The 20,502-nt window shown below is 57.3% G+C and overlaps 7 protein-coding genes across 7 annotated transcripts; all 7 read right to left on the reverse strand.

Annotated features, from left to right (window-relative positions):
• Positions 1-1,384: 1,384 nt before the first annotated feature.
• On the reverse strand, positions 1,385-4,207 carry LBRM_27_1090 (conserved hypothetical protein; the record flags this gene model as incomplete). The annotated part of the gene is made up of 1 exon (XM_001565818.2): positions 1,385-4,207. One exon carries the CDS (start codon positions 4,205-4,207, stop codon positions 1,385-1,387), a length of 2,823 nt encoding a protein of 940 aa, XP_001565868.1.
• A 911-nt stretch (positions 4,208-5,118) lies between these two features.
• On the reverse strand, positions 5,119-5,742 carry LBRM_27_1100 (conserved hypothetical protein; the record flags this gene model as incomplete). Its single annotated transcript, XM_001565819.1, has 1 exon — positions 5,119-5,742. One exon carries the CDS (start codon positions 5,740-5,742, stop codon positions 5,119-5,121), a length of 624 nt encoding a protein of 207 aa, XP_001565869.1.
• Positions 5,743-6,855: 1,113 nt separating this feature from the next.
• LBRM_27_1110 (conserved hypothetical protein) lies at positions 6,856-9,615 on the reverse strand (the record flags this gene model as incomplete). Its single annotated transcript, XM_001565820.2, has 1 exon — positions 6,856-9,615. One exon carries the CDS (start codon positions 9,613-9,615, stop codon positions 6,856-6,858), a length of 2,760 nt encoding a protein of 919 aa, XP_001565870.2.
• Positions 9,616-11,045: 1,430 nt separating this feature from the next.
• LBRM_27_1120 (conserved hypothetical protein) lies at positions 11,046-12,308 on the reverse strand (the record flags this gene model as incomplete). The annotated part of the gene is made up of 1 exon (XM_001565821.1): positions 11,046-12,308. The coding sequence occupies one exon, from the start codon at positions 12,306-12,308 to the stop codon at positions 11,046-11,048; it is 1,263 nt and encodes a 420-aa protein (XP_001565871.1).
• A 914-nt stretch (positions 12,309-13,222) lies between these two features.
• LBRM_27_1130 (conserved hypothetical protein) lies at positions 13,223-13,663 on the reverse strand (the record flags this gene model as incomplete). The annotated part of the gene is made up of 1 exon (XM_001565822.1): positions 13,223-13,663. The coding sequence occupies one exon, from the start codon at positions 13,661-13,663 to the stop codon at positions 13,223-13,225; it is 441 nt and encodes a 146-aa protein (XP_001565872.1).
• An 822-nt stretch (positions 13,664-14,485) lies between these two features.
• Positions 14,486-16,486, reverse strand: LBRM_27_1140 (putative vesicular transport protein (CDC48 homologue); the record flags this gene model as incomplete). The annotated part of the gene is made up of 1 exon (XM_001565823.1): positions 14,486-16,486. One exon carries the CDS (start codon positions 16,484-16,486, stop codon positions 14,486-14,488), a length of 2,001 nt encoding a protein of 666 aa, XP_001565873.1.
• A 1,988-nt stretch (positions 16,487-18,474) lies between these two features.
• On the reverse strand, positions 18,475-19,662 carry LBRM_27_1150 (putative cysteine desulfurase; the record flags this gene model as incomplete). The annotated part of the gene is made up of 1 exon (XM_001565824.1): positions 18,475-19,662. The coding sequence occupies one exon, from the start codon at positions 19,660-19,662 to the stop codon at positions 18,475-18,477; it is 1,188 nt and encodes a 395-aa protein (XP_001565874.1).
• Positions 19,663-20,502: the final 840 nt, after the last annotated feature.

Raw genomic sequence — 20,502 nt, forward strand, 5'->3', positions numbered from 1 at the left:
AGGATGGGCGGGTGTGTCTCTACACCAAGAAACAGGTAGTGTCAGCCGATAAGGTGCGCCTGGTACACATATGTCTCTGCCAGGCGGGGCGAATGCGTTTGGCTCGAGGTGGCGCTCGGCAGAGAGAGAGAGAAAAAGGATTTACTAGCGTGCACAGTGTACGCCATACTTGCGGCAAGTAACACAACCACGAAAGAAAGAGCAAAGAATGAAAGGCCGGGATGCAGGAGAGGCGCCAGTCGCCCCTCAGTAAGGGAAAGGAAAGGGAAAGGATGGGGGGGAGGAGTAAGGGGGAGAAGTCTGTCATATGGGAAGAGGAAAAAGATGTCACGACACTTGTCTGTCTCAGCAGACGCACATGCGTGCGGAGAGAGTAACAGTGTCACCTCACGCCACGGAGAAGTCTGTAGGGCCGCGTTGCTGGTATGAAACACAAGCATGCATTCTTGCCGCTGCCAGAGGGGTGGTACATGACAGATCCACGCTGGCTTCTCGCTCAACATGTGTTTGGGTGTGTGCGCTAACATCTCCCCCTCCCCCAGCGCTAGTGCAAGACGGTCACGCACTCCACTGACTAGTGAGCGAGCCAGTGGGGTCCCTAACTCATCCTGAGATCAACGTTCAGGCGTGTATGTGTACTCAGTGTGTTTACGTTAAATGAGATAGAAAGCAGCTCAACGGGGGGAGGGGGAGAAAGAGGGATTGAGGGGAGGGGAGGGGAGGGGGGGGCATATAAAGAAGCGCAACGTGTACGGCAGGAAAAAAAAGTCAAAAGGCGCTATAACGCAACACCAAAAATCACGCAGTTGTAAAAGAACCCCAGACATACCGAGACGCGGCACAACCCCACACACAAATGAGCCCATAACGTGAATACCCCGCGGGTGGCGGGACTGAGGAAACAACGGAGGAGGAGAGGCACAAGCGAGGTCAGCATGAAAGGAAGTTGGACAGCAGTAAAGACACACATCTGGGTGCACAAGAAAGATGAGAACAAGGGAACAGCACTGTGAAGCGATGAGTGACGGTAACGGGAGAGCAGCAAAACGGCAGCCGCAGCGTCAGAGATGGGAAAGCGGCAAGTTAAGCACAGAATGTGAGATAGGGGGACGATCTACCACAGACAATGAAAACCGCCACGCACACAAATGACAGAAGAGCGTGTAAGGCGAGGCAGGCGCAGCAGACATCAGGACACCAGTGTTGTGTGTGTGGGCGGGGGGACACGACGACATCCATTCGTATGAGAGCAACGAGGGAAACAAGAAAAGGCGTAAAGTGGGGCAGCGGCAATAGCGCGGGTGGCAAGCGGTTGAAGGAGCGGTACTGTGGCGCTCGCCTTCCTCTTCCTGTCGCCACCGTCTGCCGCGGACCACACATCTAGTCACTTCAAGATATCCGCCAGGGAGACAACTTCCACAGCGCCGGCGTTGGCTTTGGGAGTTGCCATCGGCACAATAAGCTTCGTCGCAGCAGTGTCTGCGTCACGGCGAGCCTGGCGGGCCGCCCGTTTCGCACTCTTTTCCTGCATCACCTTCTGTTGCTGCTCCGCAGCGCGCTTCTTCTTGGTGCTGCGACCGAAGAAACCGGATGGCTTATCAAGCTCTGCGAGGGAGCGGTCAACGTTACCGAGAAACGATGGCGCCTGACTCCAGCCCACAGTAGGCATATCCTTCTTGTCGCGCTTCTGGTAGGTGGTCCGCTCTTCCCAAACGGCCATGAGCCGCTCACGGGTTTCGTAGTCGATTTCCTGACTGCGCGCCTCAAAGCAGAAGCGGATGACAAACGTCGGGCAGTCACCGAAGTCGTCGAGCAGCTTGTCCTGCAGGAGATAGCCAAAGTCGACCGGCCTTTTTACGGAGAGCAGCTGCTTCATGACATCCAGCGCGCGGCGTGCGAGGTCGAGTAGCCGGCCTTGCTGGTCCGATATGTGCTCACTCCACATGGTGATGGAGATGTCCATGTCACGTTGCACGCCGTCCACAAAGGCGAGCCAACTGTTCACTGTGTTTTTCTTTGGGCTTCGAATCACGTCGGCCAGGAACTCGACGAGGGTGTTGATGTACTTGACAACATTGCGAATAAGCATCTGCCGCGTGAGCTTGCGAGAGCGCTGCTCCTGTAGCATGGTCACGAACTCCTCGTCAATGTACTCCGCTTCGGTGTTGACGATGAGCTGCACCGGGTTGGTTGCATCGGTGTACCACTCATCCGATCGGAACACCTTCACCCACTGGCCATCCACAATCCGCTCCACCTGCGCGGCAATCTCATCCAGGTAGTAGAACGCGTCCTTCAGCAGCGCATTCTGCACCTTCTGGAAGGGTGTAGAGGAGGTGTCACCATCATCACCGCCAGCCCCCGCAGATTTGCCGTCACCATGGTCATCGCTGCCGCCGGAGTTGTCATAGTCCCAGCACGACGCAAACTTGAGCTCCACCGTGTCGAGATTGCTTTCAATAGTACTGCAGTCGTTGCAGAAGGCGTAGAGGAAAAGCATGCGTCGCTGCTGCCACTCCTCAGCCGGCTGCGGGCTCGGAAGCGAGTTGTTGTCGTCCTCCCAGTAGTCAAAGTCGCTGCGCTGCTTGCACTCGTCAAGGTAGGCGGAGATAGAGTCGGCGCACGCCTTGCCAATTTTTCGCATGACAGTCACATCAATAGAGGTGTTCAGTCCACCCAGAGACTGCTGCAACACACTGAACACATCCACCGGTCCGGTCGTAATAGGGAGGCCAGAGGGAAGAATAGTGGGGCCTTTCGGGTCGCTGCACACTGTTATGGCACACGCGCGGCAGAGTCGCGTCAAGTGCGCCGACAAGCCACCAACAGCCGCTGTCATGAAGGACGCCGACATTTCATCAGTCGCGGAGAGGTCGACGTACTGGGCGTAGCTGTTTGTCACCATCATCTCCTGATACCACTGAATTAAAAGCGACGCCTCGATGAGGTCGTTGGCCTCGAGCTCGGTGCCTGAGTTAGCAAAGCCATGCATCACATTCATCACCTCGGCATGCACAGCTTGCACGACGAGGCTGAAAACTGGGAGTTTAGTGGAGAGTGGAAACAGCGTGAGCTCGAAGGCACCGAGCAGTGGCTCCACCTTCTTGATTTGCTCCAGATAGAGAGAGATCTGGCCGAAAGGGTCCGTCACATCCTGCATGATCTGCTCCTCCCACAGCTGGGCAATGCCCTTCGCCATAGCTGAGTAGACGGCGTCCACGTTTATCTGCGACTCCGTCTCTACGCCGTCGCTACCAAAGTTCAAGACGGGGCTCTCAATTTCATCGCTGCAGATGGCGATGCACTGGCGCAGAGACTCAAACGGCTCTGGTGCCTCGTCGTTGCCATTACTCGTGCCGCCACCAGCGAAGCTCATGCCACTGTGTAAGGCACCATCGGACGGGTCATCCTCAAGTGCCCTCTGAATTGCAATCAGCATCGCGTCCTCACGCAGGAACTTGTAGACTTCATTCACAAACATGGACAAGATGACGTCTAGCTTTTCAAAGTACGGCTCGAACACCGCCTGGAAGCTGCGGTAGCGCGCACCAGCCTTTGTGATAACTGTGCGGCGGATGAGCTGCAGTTTTCGCAGCCGGTCGTACATGGATCGAAATAACTGCTGCTCCACCAGTACGTACAGATTTCCGTAGCGCACTTCCTTCAGCGCCTCCGACCAGGTGATAACGGAGCTGACGTTGTCGCGCAGGCAGTGCAACTGGCGCAGGTGCTTGTAGCTGAGCGTGTCGGCACCGAGGCCTTGAATTAGGTCGCCCTGTTTGAGAAACAGTTCCCGCAGCTCCTGCACCTTACCGTAGTTGTTCTTCACAATCTGCAGTGCGCGCTGGGCCTCCACAATTTGGGAGAAGGCGATGGAGTTCATAGCGCGCCGAAGCTCACGTGACTCGTTCTGGCACGACCTCAGCAGACGTGGCACAGTCACCTCAAGATCTGTGTTGAGCAGCAGCTCAGTGTTGATGCTATTGAGCACCTCCTGCTTCAGGGTCGCCTTCTCCTCCTCGCTGATGTACGGTAGCAGCTCCTCGGCTGTGTAGAACTGCCCCTTGGTGAAGATGGCCGCTGCTTTAGATTTCGAGAAACTGGTCGTACCATCGCTACCGCCGGTGCCGCCGCTAGTTAATCCATTTCGAGCACCACTGACCACGTCAGTGGTGCGCTGCTGCCCCTTGGTGATGGACCTCGACATAAAACCGCAGCGCTAGCAATGTTGACGATCCTCTAGAAGGAAAGCGAGGGAAAACAAAGAGGATGACAGGAGTGAGGCACTGAGCTTTGTTCGCACGAGAGACGACATGGAAAACAACAACAATAACGCAGGCAGCCACGGCAGCCGCTTTCTCAGTCACGGCTACGCTTCTCTTTGTCGAGATGGTTGGCAACTTTTGTGTGGTGAGCGTGCATGCCTTTGGGGAAGTTCTTTCTTGGCTTGGTTTGAGTCCACATCGCACGAAAGCGAATACAGAGGGGCCACGAGAAGAAGCAGCGGTGGATGGAGAGGAGGCATTGGGTGTGCCCCCCGCGTAGCTGCCAGGTCAAGAGAATTCCATCTTACAATGCTGGTACCGCGAGAGGGCTCCTTGAAAGCGCCGCTATCGTGCGCCTAACGGCAAGGACGCTGTGGTATGCAGCAGCAGCAGCGCGATTAGTGGAGTCAAAAGTGACCCGGACAGGGTGACGAAATCGTCCATGCGTCACTTTTCGCTGCGTTCTACGTTGCCCTCCCCCCCCTCCTCCTCCTCCTCCTCCCCCTCCTCCTGCCGTTTCCGACGGGCACGCGAAAACGAAAAATGATGTGTGAGAAGCACGCATTGCCTGCATGGGCCCCGAGTCACCCACGCAGGCGTTGGTCTCTTGATCAGGCAAGAGAAGCACCGCACAGCAACGGAGCAATGAGGAAACTCAAGGAGAAAAGCACAAATCCTCTTTGGGATGTATGGGCATGCCCTTGAAGGAGGAGTCGGGGTGGAGGTAACAACAGTAGGCGCAGATGTCGACCAAGCCAAACAACAAGCAGCAGCATCGCTCCACCTCTCTCTCCTTCTGCGCTTCAACTGTGCCGTGCTCCCTGGCTCCGTTACAGCCCCCACCCTCACGTCACTACTTCCTTTCGAGGGCCTCCTTGCGCTTCATATACGCCTCAATTAGTGCGTTGGCACGGTCGTCGAGGGTGCGCTCTGTGTGATGGGCACGTGCCTCGACCGCCTCTGGCAGTGTCGGCATCAGCTCATACTTCACCTGTGTTAGTCTGTCCGCCTCGCGCAGGTAGTCTGGCACGATGTGGTTCGTCTGCTCATCCATCCGCTTCGCCTCTTCGATCTCGTGATTCAGCTGTGTCACGACGCCACCGAGCAGCACGCTCGAGTGAGCGCCAAGACACGCCTTGCCGCCAAAGTAGCCGCCAAAGACTGAGATCCAGCCGCTGTAGGCCCTAAAAAAGGACCAGCGGTTGCCCAGCGCCAAACAGGCCGCCATGGTCGCCACCATGTTGCCACCAAAGTACCCATAGAACCAGTAGTTGCTGTTCAGAACGGCGTTGTACTTGTCCATGGACTTCGCCATGCGTGCGCGACTGTCCTCCAGAAACACTTTTGCCGTGACAAGCGCCTGCTCGTACTTCTCCGCTTGCGTGAGAGGCTTGTTCCTCGTCTTATCATTAGCCACGATGCCGCTCGGACCTCTGCTGAGGGAGAACAGCGAGTCCTGCTTCGCTTGCGAGAACATTTTTTTAGTAAAGCGGATCGAGTAGAGAAAGAGCGCGCGCGCGTGCAGGGGAAACAAGCAGAGGCACACAGACCTTTTAATACAACGAGGACAAAGGTGAACAACCAGAGAGAAAATTTCGAAAAGTCTTCGGGTTTGGGGGAGAAGCGGACGTCATGCTGTGGTAATCAGAACGCACGACAAGAATGTGAGGGAGAAAGCGCAGAGGGTCAAGGAGGCCATATGTGGGTAAGGTGAGGTACCTCGCGGGGCTGTGCATGCCTGTGGCTGCCAAAGGGAAAGAGGAGACGTCAGAAGCAGAATTACACGCCTGGCGTTTTGGTTCTTGTCTTGCTTGCTTAATTATTGAAGTTGAGAAGAGCGAAACGCCAGGCGAAAAACAAACACACAAAAGAGCCAGCCAGTGTGTGTGTGTGTGTGTCAACGTGGGGGCGATGCGCGTGTGTGTATGTGTCCTCGTTTGAAGCAACACGCGACGGAAAAGAGAGCAAGCAGAAGTATCGCGATGAATTCGAAGCGAGTTCAGAATCCATGCACTTGTCAGTCGGCATCTATGCTGGTCTTCGACCACTGCCGCCGCCTCCTCCCCATCCCTCCCCCTCCCCCCCCCCCCTATACACACACGCTCGCTCGCCTTAGGCGAAAGGACAGAAGTAACTGTCAGCCAGGGAAAGCAGCGGCGGCTGTGATACCGGCATGTACACGAAGAAAAGCTTCACACCTCCACGCGATTTTGCGGTATAGGAAGGCAAAAGCCACTGACACGTCGCATGAACACTGCAGCTCACCCCCTTCTCCGCCGCTCGACCCTGTAGCGGATAGCCAGCTGGACTTGCGCCATACGGTGTTTGTTGGCTTCTCATGCGTTTGTTAGGCTTACTGTGTGATGAACAGGGGTCCCTTTCCGGGGATACAACGCAATAGCAACCAACACCAAGAAACACGAGCGGCGCAGAGAGCGGTATCCGTACCAAAGACCAACACAGCTTCGTGACAGGACTTGGCATCGCCGAAACTGGAAGACGACACCCTGGCAGGCCCAGAAACTCCTCCCTCCCTCCCCCCTCGCGTCCCTGCGCATAAAAGGGCAACGGCTTCAAGACACAAGTTGCCTCACTGTACGGCGGGCGAAGTGGCAGGCACTGGGCAACACTTCAACTCTGACACAGGCGTGTAAGGAACTTGTGGATGGTCGGGTGTGTAGAAGCCCAGCGCACGTAGGTCGCTGTTCAGAGCACCTTGGCTGAACCCAGGTGCTAGGTTGCGCGCCGTAACATGGTACTTGTCGAACATTGCCTTGTCTCGCCGGTACACAAAGCGGGCACGAATTGGGCTCACATTGTAGAGAGTTTGCGGGCGATCTCGCACCGGGCGCTGCACAACGTGGTGGTGGGTGACAGCGCGCAGCTCCTTGCTCCGCAGCGACTGTAGGAACGGCGTTGACTTATTGTACAGGTCGTCTGTCGATGTGAGAGGGCTGTGCTCACCGTGCAGTGTGTGCTGGGGGTTTCGTGCGGCGCTCCGGCTACTCATAATCGTATGTACCTTCACAAGGGGTACGTCTCGCGCCAAATAGGCGGCCAAAGTCCACAGCATGAGGTCCTCATCACAGTAGGTGCCGGCGTCGTGCAGGTACAGCTCGTCGGTGACTGGCGTGAGGATGGCACGGCCTGCCTCCAGTTCATAGGACACAATGTCCAGCGCACGGTCAGCCGTCGCACGGCGCTTCTCTGTCGCTCCGTACTGGGCAGCCACTTGCAGCGCCCGCAGACAGCTGGCGGTGACGATCAGCGCATCCTTGCCGCTGCGCAGACGCCGGGCGACGGCAACAAGGGCGTCCACGCACTTCAAAACGCCGCTGGAGTGCAGCAGGAAGACGTTCTCTACTGCGGCTACGTGGTTCAGGTTTGACACCAAGGTTCGCACCGGGTGGACACGACGGCCCTTGCAGAAAACCAGGTACGGTGTAGGATGCAAACTAAGGTGGGCAAGCACGGCAGCAGTGTCAGGAAGACCGCCTGCGGACGCAGTAAGCGGGAAGAACGGAGCCTCAGTGCGCTGCTCGACGAGCCGCTCTGCCACATCCGCCATGTGCGGCACTGCCCTCAGCGCCACCACGTCAAACTGCTCCCTCTGCGCAAACAAAAGCGCTGCTGCCTTAGACGCCAAGCTCTGCAGAAGCTCCGTACCACTCTCCACGAGGGCCTGGTGCAGCGCCGCATTGCCGTCATCGCGCGCCTTCGCCAAGCTAGACGCGAGAAGCTGCAAGGCGGCTTCCTTGACCACCGTCCGCTTGTCGCGCGAGACAGCCGAAAAGAAATCAGGCCCGCGCGTTCGCGTGAGTGCCGGCGCCAACGTCAGTGGTGGTGTGTCGTCGCGCTCGCAAAACAGCGCTGGCGACGTTGGTGTGGATCGTGCCGCGTCATGGGCCCTAAGCTGCCCACCCAGCAGCGCATCCAGCACGGCGTCGCGCTGTATGTCCATCACCTGCAGCATCATGTACAAACGCTCCAGTTGCGCCGCCTGCTCAGGCCCGGCCAACACAAAGTCCACCTTAGACCAACGCATCCACAGCTCATCCAGCAGTGCACATACGACGGGTGACAGCGCCTTGCCATCGGGCATGATACCCGAGAACCCCGCCAGGACATCAAGGATGTCGTTCTCCGACCATCCCTCGGTGAAACGGTATGTCGCGTGCTGCGGTAGGTGAGAGTGCACCAGGCCTTCCTGCTGCTCATTGATGCCGTCCTCACCCTTCAAGTCGTGTCCACTGGTGACCATGTCTTCGAGAAATTCGAGCAACACACGGCCCGTCATCACGTGAGCAGACGTCCGATTCACGCCGCGCGGATGCATATAGTCGGCACGATTTTGCGGCGCGTTGGGATTCAGCGTGTACCACTTGTTCGGCTCCAGGATCTTTATTAGTGCCAGAAAGTGAAGCACCTGCACCAGCAGCGCGGGCGACTCCGCCAAGCGATGCGGCTGCTCCTCGACGAACGTCACTGTCATCCCGTCCACCAAGTGGACAAACGCTTTGGTCAACTCGCTCGACACGGTGTAACTGCGACCGTACTTGGCCACTTTGGCGGCAATAAACTGAAGCCCATTGCCATCCCACTCAAAGAGGGAACTCAGTTCATAGAGGACGCGTGTGAGCTCGTCATTGCTGCGCCGCTGCAGGGTTGCGGCGAAGTCGAGCACTGTCGCCGCCCTCGCCTCGCGCTGGGGGCGGTTCCAAAACTGCGCGAGAAGGTCGTTTACGCTTCTATCGCACTCCAGCACATCGATCAGTGGAAAATGCCGGTGGACGTGATAGCCGCCCAGGTCCTCACCCTGCGGATCCGACGGACGTGGCAACGCTTCTAGTGCTTCTGGCGACGAGGCTAGCGCTGGAGTTGCGGCAACACCAACGGATTTCACCGTGGTTTCGCCGCTCAGCTCTTCCCACAAGGCAGACACCGCTTCGGCGCCGTCGCTGTCCTCCTCCTTGAGCTGCGTGGACGCGTTTCCTCGTGGCGGGCTTTGCGCTGCCTTGGCCATACGTGCTCGAGCTTCTTCGATGTCCGGCACGTTGCGCAGGCGTAGCGGTCCAAAGCCCATGGATGCGTCGTGTTTCGGCAGCGGAAAGGGTGTGAAGTCCGAGCTGACCTCCTTGGGGTACATGCTCGAGGGTAGTGTGCGGTATGACACACGTGGCGGCGCCGACGTGGTGCTGGATGAGCTCGTAGGTGTGGAGGCCGTCGCCTCCGGCGGCGGTGGTGGTGGTGCAGCGTTGTCGAAGCGCATGCGCCACGCTTGGCTGACGTGCAGGGCCCCTGCCGAGACGCGGCAGCTGCCAAGATACGATCGACCAACCCGCAGCGACATTCGAGTGCGAGTACAGAAGGACGGAAAGAGGAGGCACCACACGACCACCGGTGGAGCGGGAGAGGGAGTGGCACAGCAGATGGAAAACGCTCCTGCTGTGTGAGCGTGGCACACAAGGTGGAAATGGCAAGAGCGCAAAGGAGGAAAGAGACGAAGTAGAACGGGAAGACGAGGGGGGTTGTTTTTCTACCGAAACCAGCCGCACTGAAAGGGCAGTTGCGTTCTCGGCAGAAATGCTCTCTTTTCTTTTCCACACGCTGACGCCGGCGATAGACTCGCCACAGCACATTCTGGGCAGTGACGGCACACCTCTTATCATGCGGTATCCATCTGTGCAAGTGTGTGCGGGTGTGCGTGTTGGTTGCACGGCACAACGCCTCCTAGAAAAAGAAAGAGGGAGGAGGAGGGGAGATAATGAGTGAGCGAGCACACGCGAAGAAGTACTTCGGAAGCCGCTCTACATTTCCCCCAGCACACACACACACACACACATTGTCGCAACACACCGTCGAAAGAGTGAACAAGGTGCGCACCAGTAAAGACGACTCTTCTTCCGCTTCCTCCACAATACCTCTACTGCTCCTAGGAGACTGCCGGTACCATCGCCACGACCGCTGAGCTTCGGTAATGAATTTTGCTCCTGTGCATCTCTGAAAGACGAACACGCGCTTTAAGAGCACAAGCAGACGAGGGAAGAGGGGAAAACGTGTGAAAGAGGAGCTCAATGCTCCTAGGCGTTAGCAACTGACACACACACACACACACACACACACCGTCTCAACAAGCACTCTGTAAGCAATAAAGAACACCAAGAAGAGGAAGCGCTATACACAAGCACGGCAAACAATAGTGAATGGCGAGAGAAGAGGCGCGGGCACGCGAGACTGTGAAGAGTGCACTGAAGAGAGCGTAACAGAAAGATAAACTGGGCGGGTGACATCACCGGTGCAGCATCGACATGCTAATCACTCACACCAAGAGAAGGAGAGGAAAGTGCGACGCACGTGGGGCTCTGTATGTGCGTCTACGCGAAGCTTTCGTAACCACTGCGGACAGAAATCAGGAAATAAGGGGAAGAAGACTAATGGTGGCGGCGACGGAGTGACTGACTAGCAGGTAAAGTGCATGAGCAACAACGCTGTTCAGCACCTGCTCACAGACACACACATATAGAGAGAGAGGCCCAATGCACATGGCATCGAGCGGCTGAAGAAACGTGAGCGCTGGAGATGGCGCAAAGAGGTACCAATGCCCAGAGAGTAAGAACCGGCGCTGCGGTCGCAAGCCATCGCACTGGGACGATGATAAATGTCCTTCACGTTTGCCCATCCGCTGGATGCAATGCTCGAGCGGACGTACATCCATCCCCACCTCCTTTGCCCTACACACACACACACACCGCGCCGTGAGCGGTTGTTTCCCTCGCACCATCAGCCCATCCGCAACACGCTGGAGAGCAGTACGCAAATCAGCACAAAGGCGACACACTTGTTCCGAAGAACTATGAGAAGTCCCCCTAGTACCTTCTTGGCCCCGTGTACTGCGAACGTAAATCTGTTCGTGTGGCCTGACTGCCAGCGCAACGCAGCAGTGCCTCTTGCCCCAGTGTAGCGGCGCTGCGCATAACTGCGCCTTGCCGACATGCCTGGCGCCTTGTTCCCACGTACACGATGTAGTCGCACATTACGCAGTGAGTTCGACTCCGCATCTACATTCTCCTTCTCCACTGAAGGGAGCTCATCGCCATCCTCGGCCCACAAATGCATCGCTGGTCTTGTTGTACCCGGCGCACGTGACCTCGACTCCTCCGCACCGCCCCCGCTCACCTGCACGACCTGCTCGGTCATCACCGTCGTCGTCCAGAGCAACTCGTGCGCCGCCAAGTCACGTAGTCTCTCGTCGTATGTAGAATGCTCTTCAATGAGGAAGAAGAGATCGTCGATGCTGCCAGGAAACATTAGCTTCGCATGCAGGCGTGAGACGCTGCGGTTACATGCCCGCTCCAGCGCTTCCACCTTCTGTCGGGCCATCGCAAGTTCCTCCACTTTCATGTTCCTACCGCGCTCCGTCACAGCATCGCGCACCTCTCGCTTCGCCTCTGACATCTGCCGAACCAAGCTGGTGGAAAGCAATATCAGCGCGTCGTCATCGGCAGCTCGCATGCGGCGCAACACACGACTCAGTCGCTCATTCCCGCTCAAAAGAACGATGTCGAGCAGGATGAAATAGAGCAGCACAAGGGCAGCTATGACGAGGGGTTTGCGCGCCGCGCTGGTGGTAATGCTACCCACCGATCCAATCGCGCCCGCAGATGCCGAGACGACCGCAGAGAGAAGCCTTTCCTGATCCTTGCTAACGCTCTGGTCGCCCTCCTCGCTTGAGCTTTCTATATTGCCATCCGCACAGCCGCCGTTGGAATACTGCTGTTGTTGAGACCCGAGCGTCGTGCCCCTCGACGCCACCTCCGACTCGTTCTCGTTGGACTTCACAAACAAAACGAGGTTGCCGCCGCGGCGCTGCTGGGAGGAGATGGTGCACCTGTCGAATGGAAGTGGTGCTCGAAAGCTTGTCGTTGTCATCCCCTCTGACGAAGTACCGATTGCATTTGCCTGGCGTGGGATCTGAACGTCGTCAGTGAGCGCACCGCCTGCGGCCGGTAGCGCTGGTAAGTCGCCTGCGCCGCCCGTCTGCATGGCAACGGAAGCGAGTCGCCTATGTATATGTGGGTTGTGGAACCAGGTAAAGCGATAAAAAGGAAAAGAGAGAGAGAGTGAGAGCAGCCCTACTGAACAGGGCTGTCGACACACACATACACGTCGATGCGGTGGCGGTGGCACAGAGGATGTCTGTTCGCTCCTTGTTTCTGTCTTCAGGCACTCGCTCGCCTTTCCGCTCTCACCGTTTTGTTTCTCTTTTCGCTTGTCTCTCGTGAGTGACCGGCTGTAACCGCGCGTAGAGCGCCCCGACAGGTAGCCAAAGAGCCCCGTTCCATTATGCCCCCCCCCCCAAAGACCGCGTAAAAACAAAGAGGGGGTCGACACACAAAGGGAGAAAGCGGAGAGCAGCGACACGTGAGATCATCGGAGAGAGAAATCAGCGAAAGGCAATGAGAGGGAGTCACATCACAGCAACACCCACATACAGTATTTCCAAGGTCGTTGGTGCGCGAGTAGAAGGCTGCACCTCCGTGTGGAACGACTTCCTGTCACGCCTGTTGCTCAATACGCCAGCACGCGATGAAAAGCGTCAAGTGCCGCAAGACATAGGGCACTAAGGAAGGAGGTGCCTTGTCGAGAAAGAACCGGCCACGGGGTGACCTGCTCGCCATGTCAAAGCCCTTCTTACCCTTGTGCTTTTACTGTGGATAGCTTTACGGTGACACCTGTGACCCAAGAGGGAGAAAGGCAGCTGAGAAAACGTCTCTCCGCAAAGCCTTGCAAATACACACAGTCCAAACCCCATGACACACACGCACACATACAGAAAGAGGTGCATCGTGTCAGACACCTCAGAGGAAAGATGCTTAGCGCACAACAGCAGCTTCACCCTTCTGTCATTCTCTCCCCTCTTATTCCCCTCCCTCTCCCCCTCCCCCGAGGGGTATCCGTTAGTCCCACTCATCGGGATCAAGAAGTCGATCAGCGCGGCGTCGGGCCCGCTTTCCAGCGTCTACAATGGGCTTGAAACCAATGTCCATCACATCTCCACGCTCGTTGCGCACGTAGGTGTACTGAGTCGCCTGCTCGGCAATGTCGCTGTCCGTATACTTGAAGAACATGACGTACGCGACATAACAGATGAACGATGACCAGCCCACCACCCAGACCGCTTTGAGACTGGTCCAGCGCCAGTCGTACTGCCACCGAATAGGCAGGTGCGGTCGCAGCTGTTGGAAAAAGTAACCACCAGCACTCTTAGGCAGGTCTGGGATGCCAGGCCTGCGAGACGCGACCTTTTTGCTACCACCAGCGCCAGCACGGCTACGACGCTTGCGGCGCTCCACCGCGGGGCGCGGGACCTCGAGCCGTGCCAGGCACCGGCGTAGCATGCCGTATTACGCCTACTTTATCTGTTTCCTGCTATCGGCATTGAATGAAAGGAACAAAAGGCGAAATTGGTTGAGGCGGGGGGGAGGGGAGGAGGGGAAGAGGAGGAGGAGGAGGAGAATAATACGACAGCCTCAGCAGTAAGCGCCCAGCAAAAGAGGACTTCAAAGAGCATCTCTTCCGGTGTGGGAACAGGGGAAACGAGTGGGCAGGACGACAGGATTTGCTGTTCCCTTCTTCACATCGCACCTGGGCAACGAAGGGGGAGGGGAAACTGAGCAGCAGTGCGCGTTATCCACCCAGAAAAAAAAAATAGGGAAGGCCAGCGAGTGCCGTATTACGCACCGGGAGACGGCGCCCACTCCCATCGAAAACGCGCACGTGAGAGACATACTGCCCACGTGTTTGGTCTGTCTCACACACGTGCGCATATGCGGCACCTTGCCCCTCTGGCAATACCTTTCGCGCCCTTGCTCTCCGATTGTGCACAGTCGTACGCGCAGAATCAGCGGAGAGGGTGGGGTGGGGGTATCGGTATTTGCATAGGCTGATGGAGCTGAAACAAGGAGAGACATACCTTAATCGTTGTTACCACCCCGCCTTCCCTCCCACACACAAACACACACGAGAAAGAGACTTGGGCACCCATACCGAAAGAGAAGGACAGCCCCCCCCCCCACCCCTGTAGCAAGCAGAAAGGAGGCGGGAGGCACGCGGGAGAAACGAGAGACGGCGGTCACAGGGCAAGACTCGCACGCAGGAATTCCGACAGCGCCCCAGGTTACCCCTGCGCAGGGAGGGAAAGGGGGAGGACATGTCTCGTCTTACCCGACACTCTTGGCGCTGTTGCGTAACTCAAGACTCATGCTCTCATAATTTGCCCGATCCGCCGCAGAGACCGATGGTTTGATCTTTGCCAAGCTAGCCTCGAAGTTGTCTGCCGTGATGGTAGGCAAAGCCGCCGTGTCGGCGCTCTTGCCGGTGATGTCGCGCTCCAGCCCTTCCAGCTCGTCTTTCGTGTGCGACCTGTACACGCCTTTTAGCGCGGTCAGCGATGCCTCGCGCATTAGGGCTGCCAAGTCGGCACCGCTGAAGCCGGCGAGCCGCTCGTCAAGCGCCAGCCTTTCCAGGTTCACCTCAGCATCCACTGGATACTTGCGGGCGTGGGTCTGCAGAATCGATCCGCGCTGCGCAGCCGACGGCAACGGCACGTATAACAGCTTGTCCAGGCGACCTGGACGCAGCATGGCAGGGTCAATCATATCGGGGCGGTTCGTGGCTCCAATCACGTAGACATCCTTTCGCCCTTCCACGCCGTCCAGCTCTGTCAGAAGTTGGTTTACCACGCGCTCGCTGCTTGGGTTTGCCCTGTCCGACCCACGGCGCGGTGCCAGGGCATCCAACTCATCGAAAAAGAGAACACATGGAGCGCTTGCCCGCCCACGCGCGAAGACCATGCGTACGCTGCGCTCACTCTCCCCAACGAACTTGTTGAGCAGCTCTGGCCCCTTGATCGAGATGAAGTTTGCTCCAGATTGGTTCGCGATTGCCTTTGCAACCAGTGTCTTGCCGCAGCCTGGTGGACCGTAGAGCAGCACACCGACAGGGTGATCGAGACCAAAGCGGTGGTGCAGCTTCGGCGCCCGGATAGGCTGCAATATACTGGTCACCAGCTCCTCTCGCACGTCTTCGAGGGCGCCAACGTCGTCCCAGGAAACGTTCGGGATGGTCGTGAAGCCCTCCCGCATCGCCGACGGCTGCACCCGCTTCGTTGCCTCCTTCAGCTCACCAAACGTAACGCAGAACCCGGAGAGCTCCTCCGTCTTTACACCCTCCACAGCACCGCGCTCGTCCAGCTCCTTGTACTTGCGGCGGATAGCGAGGACGCACGCCTCCTTGACGAGAAGCTGCAAGTCTGCGCCGACGTAGCCGGGGGTCATGTTGGCGAGCTCGAAGAAATCGACGTCGTCCGACAAATTAATCTTTGAGCAGATGATATTGAGGATGCTCTGCCGCTCGTCGATCGAAGGGATGCCGAGGGCGATTTCGCGATCAAACCGGCCAGCGCGGCGCAGCGCCGTGTCGAGCGCTTCAGGGCGGTTAGTCGCCCCCATCACGCACACCACCTTCCTGTGCTGCCGCCACGCCTGCGACACCTGATCCATGCACGTAAGCAGCTGTCCAACGATGCGGCTCTCCATACCGCGCTGGGCATCTTCGCGACGGCCTGCAATGGTATCGATCTCGTCGATGAAAACAATGCTCGGCGACGCTGCTATGGCGTCCATGAACAAGTTCCTCAGTTTTGCCTCGCTGTCGCCGCTGATGCCGGAGACAATCTCTGGCGCCGAGACGAAGAAGAGGGGCACCTGCAGCGAGCCAGCGATAGCGTGGACGAGCCTCGTCTTGCCAACGCCTGGGGGACCGTGCAACAAGACGCCGCATGGCGGGTCTGCACCAAGGTAGTTGAAGAGATGCGGCATGCGGATAGGCAGCTGAATGAGCTCCTTAATTACCGGCAGCTCCTTGGCCAAGCCACCCATATCTTCGAGGGTAGTTTTTGGAATGACACCGAGCACCTCGCCCTCTCCACCGTCGCTGGCATTCTTTCCTACCCCCTTGCCACTGGGAGCCCGGCTGCTGCTGGACTTGCTGTCCTGCTGCCTTCCCTCCTCTTCATCACGCGGACGCTTCCCGTGGTTCGGGTAGTTGTCATCAGCAAAGTGCCGTGGGCCGCTACCGGGTCGCTGCTTGCGATATCCGTTGGGAGTCTGCCGAGCCATGTGCTTCAGCTTCCCCTTGAGGCGGTCACTCATGTCCGACATGACTCCTTCCTGAGCGGACCGGAAGATTGAAAATGTCCAAGCGAGAAAGAAATGACTAACCCCCTACTGCTGTACATGTCCACAGAGCTGCGTTGGTCAATTCCAGCAAAAGCAAGAAGAGAAGTGTCAAAAGGGGGGACCGGAGAGTTATGGAAAGCATGGAAGGGCATGCAGGGGGAATGATTCGGCGGCATCATCAATCTCAACAAGTGCGGCGCGCGATGTACGACAAACCAGTGCTATCCTCGTCGCGGTATTTTCTCTCCTTTACCTTCGGCATCACCTCAGTTTTTTTAAATCTCCACGGAGGGCGGAAAAAGATGGAGTCAGGAAGATGTCAGTGGTGGTGCAACCTCACCGCTGCGTTCTTGCTCAACTCTGCAAAGCCGATGACCAGCTTCACAGCATTCACTTCGTCGATGCACACGCGTGGAGACGCAATTGTTCCTGTATAAGAAACAACGAAAAGGGAGAGAAAGATATATAATCAGGTGAAGAAAACAACGACACACGCACATTACACCGCACCACATTGATACAAGGACGACGACAACCGAGTCACTCAGTTACTCGCGAGTACGCAGCACTCTTTTCCCTTCGCAAGTATGGGAAGGGGAACAGAAACAACAACAAAAAAATGAATGAAGGAGACAATACCCTCTTCCCCTTTTCATACAGCAGTGGCTGTCACCGTCCTGATGAGGGGTGGAGTATGCAGGGAAGCGACGCACACACACACACAAAATCAATAAGACATGGTCAGACACGCGCAGGCACAGAGAGAGAGAGAGAGAGACGTAGAGTCTGCTGGAGAGATGCGAGCTCACAGAAGACGTTGTTATAACAGACCACACAGAGGGGTAGTGGGATCTGTATAGCAGCTTCGCTGGCGCAAACGTGAACCTGAGCCACGTACAGCTCGCTGTTGCCTCACCGTGAGTCATACCCACTGCGAAAAGGAACGGCGAGCGGACATGGTGACACTCACCCATCACGGAGCCACAACAACAATATATAAAAAGAAGCCTGTGAGTCACATGACGGGTGCGCATCTGTTCTTCCTCCCCCCTCACCCTTGCCGCTCAGCGACTTGCACGCAAACAGAGATCCCGGGCGTCTCCCCTCCCTCTCTTTCAATGCAGTACGGAGCTCACCTCGCCACGCTCATAGCGGGTCGCACAGAATACCCTGTGAACCACTGCATCCCACCCGCCCCCGTGTCTCTCCCTCCCCTTCCCCCCCCCCCTGCACATTGGCCTCCCCACAGCCCAACCCTCTAAGGCAAGAGAAGACAAGTGGACAAATCTACACAGGCGCACGAAGGAAGAACCGAAAAAATGCTGGACAAGTCGGCCCATACACGCCTCTCACTTGCCAAACACCAGTGGCACCCGGGTCGAAGAACAGCACGTGCCCACGAGCATTCGCGAGACACACGCAGAAACAGGCAGGCCTGAGGGAGAAGAAGAAGGCAACAGCAAGCAATGGTATTCATCGGGGCCGCAATAGCAGCAGCCAGCGCAGGATGATAGCGGGGGAAGAGAGAGGGGGGGAGTGTGGTGCCAAAAAGGATAAGACACAAACCGGCGGCACACGAGTGGTCCCCCAGTAAGTCCTCAAAGCTAAATAAGGAGGCGAAAAGAGAAGAAGTCACCGAGGAAAACAAAAAGAGACTTTGGGCAGTGGCGTGGCGTAGCACTGAGGAAACGCAAGAACTCCTCCACACGCGCAGTTTCAGACAGAGTGAAAGAGAGAGAGAGATGAACACATGGCCGCCGAAGATACGAGAGTGGGGGGGGGGGGGGGGGGGGAAGGGGAGCGAAGTGCCAAGTGGAGGGGAGGGGATATCATCAAGCCCGCACATCGCTCTTTATTCACGCTGGCCTCAGCGACACAAAACTGACTCCCACCTCTCTCTCTTTTCGCCGGCGTACCAGGAGCCACGAGTTCTCCGTCTTTTGAGCGCTTTAAATAGCAATGCAACGGAGCTAACGCCACTGAACGTCCGTGAGCGTCTTGCCCTCCAGCATCAGATCCCACAGCGGCGACAACTCACGCAGACGCTCGACGTTCTTGACGCAGTCCTCAATGACGACGTCCACCTCCTTTGTCGTCGTAAAGCGACCAATGCCAAAGCGGATAGAGGTGTGCGCATTTTCAGCGTCCACGCCGAGGGCTCGGAGGACGTAGCTGGGCTCCAACGACGCGCTCGTGCACGCGCTACCGCTCGACACCGCCACATCCTTCATGCCCATCAGCAAGCTCTCACCCTCCACACAGGAGAAGCTAATGTTTAGGCTGCCCGGTAGACGGTGCTTCAAGTCACCGTTCACGACAAGGTGCGACAAGCGACTCTTGAGACCGTTCAACAGACGCTCCTGCAGCTTCTCGGTGTGCGCCGCGTCACGCTTCCACTCCTTCATCGCAACTTCGCAAGCAGCACCCATACCGACAACCAGCGCAGTGGCGATGGTGCCGCTGCGAATACCACGCTCCTGCCCGCCGCCGCTGACAGGAGAGCGAAGGCGCACGCGTGGGCGACGCCGCACGTAGAGGGCACCACAGCCCTTCGGGCCGTAGATCTTATGCGAGGACATGGACATGACATCGATGTTGTCAGTGTTCACGTCGAGCTTGACTTTGCCCAGAGCCTGCGCCGCGTCGGTGTGGAAAAGGACCTTCTTGGAGCGGCACAGCGCCCCAATCTCACGGATGGGCTGCAGCACGCCAATCTCGTTATGGGCTGTCATGCATGACACAAGGCACGTGGTGGGCTTGATCGCCGCCTCCAGGACCTTCAGGTCTAAAATGCCGTTCCTCAGCACTGGCAGGTACGTCACCTCGAAGCCCTCCATCTCCAGGTAGCGGCAGGAATCCAGCACGCACTTGTGCTCTGTCTGCAGTGTGATGATGTGATTTTTCTTGGCCTTGTTGAAGTTGCCGACGCCCTTGAGAGCGATGTTGTTGGACTCAGTGGCGCCACTAGTGAAAAAGACTTCCTTTGGGCTTGCGCCAATCAAACTAGCGACCTGCTTGCGCGCCTTCTCGACCGCCTCCTCGGCACTCCAGCCGTACTGATGAGTGCGACTGTTCGGGTTGCCGTACTCCTCCGTCATGTAAGGTAGCATCGCATCCAGCACACGAGGGTCCAGTGGGGTGGTTGCCTGATTATCCATGTAGATCGGACGAGTCGTGAAGACAGGCAGTGTGGATGGAGGGTCAGCGACAACTCCTGAGGCCTTGGCAGCTACCCCGGCACCGTTAGCCCTGGCAGCAGCAGTGCAGAAAAGCACGCGAGACACTCGCCACATTATGCCTCTACTCTTCGCCTGTTTGTGATTGTTTTAGATGAGCCTGTGGCTGACGGAGTGAGCTCAGGTGTATCAGCGTGGATGTGAGAGCGCGCGCCTCGCCTTACCCTTTGGTCTCTCGAATTAAGGTATACGTACCACTCTTGCTTTGCTTGCCAAGTGCTCCGTACTCACGGCCCGGACGTTTGTGTACGCGCTGGAAAACACGACCACTACCACCACAGGACACATGTGCATACGCACAGGAAAGGAGAGAAAAGGAAGAGAGAGGCGAAAGATAACAGGCAGTCCGTGCATGGCGCGTCAACGGTGGTAGTGAACCGGGCATGAACAACAAATCAGCAAGGAGGGGGCCCCGCTCTAGCAGCACCTCGTAGTGAGAAGGGAGTCCCGCTAGCGCCACATACGCCTCTGGGCGGCCTCTTCCACACGATGCCCCGAAACAGCAGCAGTGCACCAGCGCTCCTTTCCCTTGGTCTAGCAGTGTCTCGGAATGCGACACGGCGAAGAAGTCGGTGATCGCTGAGCGATCCTCTTTCTTTCTCTCGGCTGCGGTGCCGCTGCTGTGGTTTCCTACGCCAAACTGCGGTCAATGAGTTGAACTGAAAGGAGGAAAATTAAGTACTGACGCATCTCCCCCCTCTTCTCGACAACCCACTCCACTCCACGAGTTCACCTCCGTCCACCTCTGCTTCCCCACAAACG

Source organism: Leishmania braziliensis, chromosome 27, assembly GCF_000002845.2.
Source record: "Leishmania braziliensis MHOM/BR/75/M2904 complete genome, chromosome 27".
NCBI classification, from domain to species: domain Eukaryota; phylum Euglenozoa; class Kinetoplastea; order Trypanosomatida; family Trypanosomatidae; genus Leishmania; species Leishmania braziliensis.